The 7546-nt window shown below is 47.0% G+C and overlaps 1 protein-coding gene across 1 annotated transcript; it reads left to right on the plus strand.

Annotated features, from left to right (window-relative positions):
• The first annotated feature begins 2494 nt into the window (after positions 1-2494).
• LOC112883166 (NDR1/HIN1-like protein 6) lies at positions 2495-3338 on the plus strand. The gene has a single exon (XM_025948419.1). The coding sequence runs from the start codon at positions 2633-2635 to the stop codon at positions 3269-3271; it is 639 nt and encodes a 212-aa protein (XP_025804204.1). The 5' UTR covers positions 2495-2632; the 3' UTR covers positions 3272-3338.
• Positions 3339-7546: the final 4208 nt, after the last annotated feature.

Consider the following 7546-nt stretch of genomic DNA (forward strand, 5'->3'; position numbering starts at 1 on the left):
CTCTAAATTAGATTCAGGGGCAAAATGGTATTTTCATATGCCACTTAACACCGTTACTGCTCCAAATGGAAGGCAGTTACAATTTAGGAACGAAACTTTGAAGTAGTGTCATGTAGGGAATTTTGATCTTTAGAGGATCAAGGAAGGAATTAGTAGCTTTAGCAGCGTCAAAAGGGAATTTTCTCAAAAGAAAATCTCTGTTGCAAAAAACATCCGATGCAATATGGAATAAGATGAAAAAAATCCAAATCTAAACAACATGTTTGATTTTGATGCAGCAACTATAAGTTATTTGACCACCATAATGCTACTGGCACCTAGAGCATGGATGACGAGAAAACAAAGGTGGGAACCATCGGAAAAGGGAAAAAACCACAAGAGAAAGATCTCATCTAGTTTAGACATAACTTGTCAGATTTGTACATGCAAATCAATTGCCAAATCTAAATTCAAAAACAAATCATTTGCCAAATCCAAGAATAGAAAATATAGTTATTTACCTCATTTGGCAAGATGAGGATGCTAGCGAGATGCGCATGGGTTTCATGGCTGGCCCACCCTTGCCCGCACACTAGCGGCGGGGGGGGGGGGGGGGGGGGGGCGCGGCGGGCATGGATATGAGTTCTGGCTCATGGAAGTCCGTCGTGCTTGGACCGGCATGCAACTTGCAGCGCTCCATGGCAATGGGATCAGCACGTCACTCGCCGGCGGCAACCGGTCACGTCCTGTCGTTGGCGGTACTAACGGTCGGTGCCTCCATGGCGCATGGACACTAGTGTGGCACGATGATGGTTGTTGAGGCAGTGCTAGATGTAGGAGATGTTCCATCATTATGCCACACCCTCATCCCTTGCTGCCTAGCAGCTAGAGGTAGCAGACAAGCATGTGATCAGGAATGTTTTTTTTATGGAACTGGAATATAGGATATAGCCAAACAGAAAATGATAAAAGTTACTGTGTGAGCTATGAGATGCTTCTGCCTCATCTGACGCCGTTAGCCTCCATTATTATTTTAGGATGCATCTCCACCACTCAGTATCCATCCGATGGGTACAGATGGGTGGTGGGCAAATGGCCCGTGTAGGTAGAAAACACAGTCTCATCTAAAAAAATAATCTTTTTACCAAGCATACTAACTAGGCCACTTTTAGTGCACAGTTTCATAGCACCTACAGTTACTAAAACTGGAAGCTAGGTAGCTGTACCAGATGAGTTTTATGGTGATAAAACTCCTCTCACAACCTATAAAACTCTCTCTTTCTCTCTCCTCGTCATGTCAGCAAAATTGATGATATGGTACAGAATTTAATATCATAAAACTCTTCGTGAAACTCTCATTGAGTCTGGCCTTAGTCTCACCACCTATTATATTTGTTAGGTGCATAGCTCGATAAAAGTTAATCAACTAAATCCTAAGGCTCATTGAAAATAATATTAGTTATATTTGGAGTAAAATCACTTTGAAAGTTTAGAGGGTCTCTAACCAATTTATAAGGTGGAGTTTTGTTGTAACTATTGAGAAGTTAAAAAAAGGGATAAAAAGATGCCACACGTGTGCTTGCAGCGGTGCTAACTGAATGTGATGTGATATGATGTATGGGTTAGGCTGGGCTTGATCCAATTTAATAATGGATTGATGGCTAGTAACTGACATTAGTTGATGGCTGACGATTAGTGTCTAGTAACGATGGCTGTTGATAGCTGAGATTTACTGGTAACTGAACATTTGATGGGTGTTGAATTACTGCAATTAATCAGGACACTCAAAGGTCTATAAGTTTCTATATCAGGCACTTCTCTCTTCTCAAATGCAGTATAGTTCCGTTCCGGTTGTCTGAGTGCACAGAGCACCGGAAGCGCATGAGCTTCCAAAGTTGCGCCCTTCTCAACTGAGACTCTACACCCTACACCCAAAGAGTAGAAGGACGATTAATTTTTTGGGGCGCGGATCCATGGGATTGCTCACTTTCAGACGTGCTGCTGAAAACAATTACTTTATGGCAACATAACTACAGTACAATCGTCTACATGGTATCAGCTTTTGATCGACTATCATGTCATTTGATCTGAGTAACCGGAAATTGCCTCTAATTCCAACACCACCCAAAGAATATCATCCCATTGCGTTCCCATTATCACGTTGGACACGTGCCCAAGAGATGCTAAGTTTGTCTCGTTTAACTACATGCTCGGAGTTGCCTTGTCGCAAGTAATTTGACTCATTGAAAATGGGTTGACCTATAAATAGCCACACCAAATTCCAAACTTTCTTTATACACTACTACTGATGAGATGAATCTTGGACGGTGACATATTTAGCAGGCTAGTTCGTTCGACCCCCGTTGTTGGACCTCCCAGCATTATTTTCCCGCCTTTTCCTCCCAACCAGAAAGTGACCCTTTCCGCCTGCAAAATAAAGCGACACCTGCAATAATAACCTAGGCTGACCCTCCTCCCTCGCACGGCCTACCCACCGGCCACCGGCCACCCCCGCCACCCGTCGACGCCGGCCTCTCTCGCTCGCTCGGAGAGACGGAGGAGCCCGCCGGCGGCCGGAGGGCGTCGCTAAACCAATAATAAAGCCATCTAGCTTGATAATATATATAACATATATACAACTATCTACTAATCCATGGGTAAGGGCGGTAAGCGCAGCGTGCCTCGGTACCCCGAGGACGAGGACAAGGGCGGCGGCTGCTGCGGGTGCCTGTGCTGGTGCTGCTGCTTCCTGTTCCTGATCGTGGCGGCGCTGTCCGGCACGGCGGCCTACTTCTTCTTCGTGTACAAGCCCAAGGCGCCGTCCTACTCGGTGAACAACATGTCGGTGTCGCGGTTCGACTTCAGCTCCTCCGACCTCACGCTATACGTGAAGCTCACCGCCTCGGTGCGCGCCGAGAACCCCAACGAAATGATCGGCATCAAGTACGGCGAGGGATCCCACACCGTCGTCTCCTACCGCGGCACGCCGCTGTGCTCGGGGAAGCTCCCGGCCTTCTACCAGGGCTATAAGAACGTCACCGTCATGGACATCTCCATGGAGGGCCGGCACGGCTTCGGCTCCGGCCTGCAGCAGGCGCTGGAGGAGAGCGAGAAGCTCGGGGACATCCCGCTCGACATCTTCGTCAGCGTCCCCGTCGAGCTGCGCCTCGGCACCGTCGACCTACGGGAGGTCAGGGTCAACGTCCACTGCGCGCTCGTCCTCGACAGCGTCTCGCCTAAGAAGAAGCCCAACATCAAGTCCGCAACCTACCAGGCCAACGTAGAGTTCTAATCTAATTAACTAACTTGGTATATGCATTATATTCCAGTTGGTGATTAATTATATTAACCGAGGGCGCCCGTCAGTCATGTATATATGCACACTTGTATGTATCTTTATCTTTATATATATATATATACCTATATTACCTATTACTAAAGTGCGGAACAAATCCTTCGTGTATCTTCTGATTTTCGTCCGTCCTAACACATCATTAGTTACCGAGAGTCGAGAGATCCGTCATCGCGCTGGACACGGCAATGCCCCGTCTCCGCGTCGAACTCAGCTTCCGTCATCAGAGTGGCGATCGTCCACGTCCACGTTGTGGCCTCCCTATGTAGCACAAGTCAAACAAAAACACCAACAAAAAATTGCGTGTTCATGTTGAGCAGAAAGCCGCGGCCGTGTCGTCATCCATGTTGGAGGCCGTCCGCCTTGCGTGCTGCGTGCAGTCCGTTAAATCACCCGGGGCCTATTTTCATTTTCTTCAAGTCTTCGTCTAGCCGTCTTTTTCGATCTGGCCCGGTCCTGTGTTTAAGGATCGTTGCTCGCCATGGTGCAGAGGGCCAGCCGCCCAGGCGCCAATTTCTTTGGCCCTCAAGGCGCTGCTGATCCTGGGATCTGGGACTGCTGTGCTGGCCGTAGGAGCCTAGGAGGGAGGTGAAAGGGAAGAGGAGGGGAGATTAAGAGGAATGGAGTGATGGAGTATTCCCATGTAGACAATCGCTTTCATTTGCCTATTGGACTATTGGTTTGTGTTGAACTGTTGATCCTCATGGGGGGCGAGAGAGAGAGATGCAAGCTGTGTGCATAGTCCAAGACGCTTCTAGCTAGGACTACCATATGTTAGACAAGCAAGTTTGAGGTTTCACATGTTTTCTCTTTATGTACAAGTGCTCTGCAACGGAACATGAAAATCATAAAACGCATGCCATAGAGAACAAGAGGGTGACTAGGTTTCTAAATTTGGGTGACAAAAATGACTTGTTGTTTTAACTGTGCAAGCACTATTTCTCATTAACATGCCATACTGTGTTGCTTAACGGATATTTGAGATATGTTTATGTTAACGTTCAATTTTATTGCCAAAACTATTGTTATGTTTATTCATATGAATATTATGTTCTATAGTTTTCTAACTGGGTACCCGTTGCAACGTACGGGTATATTTGCTAGTGTATATATATACCAGTTATTGCTCGATCGCTATTCAGTAGAGCTGGGGTAGACTTGGGGAGGATCTAATCGTACTCCCTCCATTCCAAGTTATAATTCGTTTCACTTTTTTGACCCCAAATTTGACCACTCATCTTATTCAAAAAATTTGTGCAAACATAGTCAAATTTAAGTCATTCTTGAATAAATTTTATTAATAAAGCAAGCCACAACAAAAGAAGTGATATTTTGCACAAATTTTTGAATAAAATGAGTGGTCAAACTTAAAAACAAAAAAGTCAAACGAATTAAATTTGGAAAGGAGGAAGTATATGCATATACGTATTTATGTTCATTGTGTTGTAAGTTTTGGTAACATTATTATTGATTGTAGTCAAAAGGATTGTTGCAACTAGTACACTGCTTAATTGGTTCATTTTGCATATACATACACGTATGCTTGGGCAAAGGACCGGATTAACCTTGCGCAACCATCGCAACCGACACCGCTTGATGGGCATTTGTTTCGTTTCTTCCGTATAGTGCTGTATTGACATTTACTTTTCTTTTTCCAAACACAATGCAACTACATGCATACATAATACTCTCACGCATACAAATACACGCACGAATACACCACATGCATCATCCATGTCATTTACTCCGACCATCTTATTAACCAGATACCGCTGCTATCTTATACCCACTCCCTGATTCGACGGCTTCCACTTGTAAGTTTGATCTTATTCTGGATCGGTCCAATGGCCGATCCGGAGTCCGTTACGCGCCCTGATCGGGGGGCGCACAGCCAAGCCAATGGCATGTGGGCCCCCGTCGCGCAGCGCCAAATAAAAAGCAAGAGGCGGGGGGCCGGGGCACGCGGTATGAGGTTCACCGCGTTGCCTGTAGTCCCACCTAAAACCCTAGCCCGATCTGATCTAAGAGCGGCGCTGAGGCGACGGGAAGCTCCGCCGCTGCTGCACCGCATCGCCGCCGCAATCTCATTCTCTACCTCGACTACGGCTCGGCTTCATCTCCGCCATGGCCAACAATGGCGACTCCGGCTCATCGACCGGAGGTACGCCATTTCTTTCTCTCTCTCTCTCTGTTTCTCTCTCAGTTAGTCCTAAGCACCTTCATTGTTTAGCTAATCACCGAGCCATCCAACACTTAGTCGATCCGCTAACCCTAACAATGGTATCAGTAGGCCTAACTAAGTGTAGTTAGGCTCGGGTAAGAACCTTGCACAGCAATTAGAAGGAGGGGATTTCGTATCAACTCGAAAGAAGGCAAGAACAGAACGATTGAAACCCCTTCGGGGTGACAGAACCCAAGCACCCCGTGCTAAACCCTAACCCTAACCCTAACCCTAACCGGGCAAGAAACGAGTCTTACCTCGCCACCGGGAGCTCCCTGCTCCACGGGAAAGCAACGCCGAGGCTTAGAAGCCCCGGCGGACCACCGTCGTCGAAGGATCGAGACATCCCGAGCTCGTGGGGCTCGCGGATATCCACAGTGCTGTCGCGCGCGGGCCAGCTAGCCACCTCAGGCCCACTCGACGGCGACGCGCTCACGTACAGGCGAGCGCACTCGCCGGCGAGGAGGCCCGCGGCGGCGCCATCGCCTTCGGTCGCCGTCACGAGGAGGAAGAAGGAGAGACTGAGGGGAGCGGGCGAATGGATCTAGGGTTTGCAGGGGGAGGATGCGACCGGGGTTTTTGCTCCGGCCGCAATGACCGGACAGCCATCCGATCTGATCCGACGGCCGCAGGAGATTTCGGAGACGCTGGGCTCCTTTTGGCCTAGGCGGGGTGCCGCTTTCCCGGCCCAGGCCCAGATTGCGGCCTGGTGCGCGGGTCAGCAACCCCGCGCGCGGTTGACCGCGTTGGGCTGGGCAGCACTGGGCCGTGATGGGCCACCATGTGGGCTGGACCATATGTAAAGTAGCCTTTTCAATTAAGTAATTCTTTTTTTTCAGAAACCCTTTTAGAAATTTCTTGTATGGTTTTATCTCTATTTTTCACCAACGTGATAAATTCTATAGAGAGACAGCAAGTTAGAAAGTTTCTGAAAGTAAGCATAGTTTAATTTTTCCGCTGCAAATTTAATGAAGTTCTATCCTTTAATTATTTTAGAACCAACGGGACATTATAATTAAAGGAGTCAGTTTTATGTTTTCTTCAGTTATAATATTGTTATTTTCTGACCAACGTTGATAATAGCAGTATTATAATTTTTCAGTAAGTTTCCATGCATTTGTTCTAATTTTGCCCAACGGTGATTTAGAATTAATGCAGCCAGTTATTTGTATGTCTTAATATTGACCAACGTTGAATTGAGATATGCAATTATTGTTTTATAAAGCAGTTCTCACTTTTCTTGATTTAAATTTCAGGATCTAATGCAATGACTTTCATTAATGCTATACCGCCGTTGGATGGTTCCAACTACGGGATATGGGCACAGAAGCTAGAAGTGGCTCTCGCACTGTCCGATATTGACTTAGCTATCACCTCACCGTGTCCCGTTAATCCCGGGGAACTGGTGAGGGACCCGGATGAGAGCTCCGCTGCTTGGCAAGCTCGCCAGAGAGAACATGCAAATGTTCAAATGAAGTATGATCTTAAGAGAGCAAAATGGAACTCTTCCAACAGAAAGTGCTTGATGGTCATCAAGAGTTCCATTATAGACAGTATCAGGGGAGCAATTGTGGCAGAACCAACCTGAATTATACCGGTTCAAGTACGCGAGTCCATTCTTGAGGGCTCCAACGTGCTTCAAACGGTATAATCCCTTGGCCTGTCGGATAACGTCCCGATAAACCACCGAATATAGGATCAATAAGGTTACCTCACACGAAGGTGAGTCCAGAGATACAATCACCATCATATTTTACATCACAGGAAGATTACATTACAATAGTTTTCAAAAGCAGTACATTACAAACTGTTAAAGTTAAGCTTTTAGGCAGCGGAAAACATACGCGACGATTACGACACGTCGTCAAGACGGATGTCATGCTAAGCCCGGGCACGACATCACTCGAGATCATCAGTATTGGCCGGGGATGGATCCCATTCCTCGGACCAATCTTCTGGAAGAGCACAGGGCCATGACAGGAAAGAGTAGGGTC

Source organism: Panicum hallii, chromosome 2, assembly GCF_002211085.1.
Source record: "Panicum hallii strain FIL2 chromosome 2, PHallii_v3.1, whole genome shotgun sequence".
Classification (NCBI taxonomy): domain Eukaryota; kingdom Viridiplantae; phylum Streptophyta; class Magnoliopsida; order Poales; family Poaceae; genus Panicum; species Panicum hallii.

Excerpts from the sequence above, each read along its gene's own strand:
- LOC112883166 (XM_025948419.1), top strand. The coding sequence starts at position 2,633 with ATGGGTAAGGGCGGTAAGCGCAGCGTGCCTCGGTACCCCGAGGACGAG.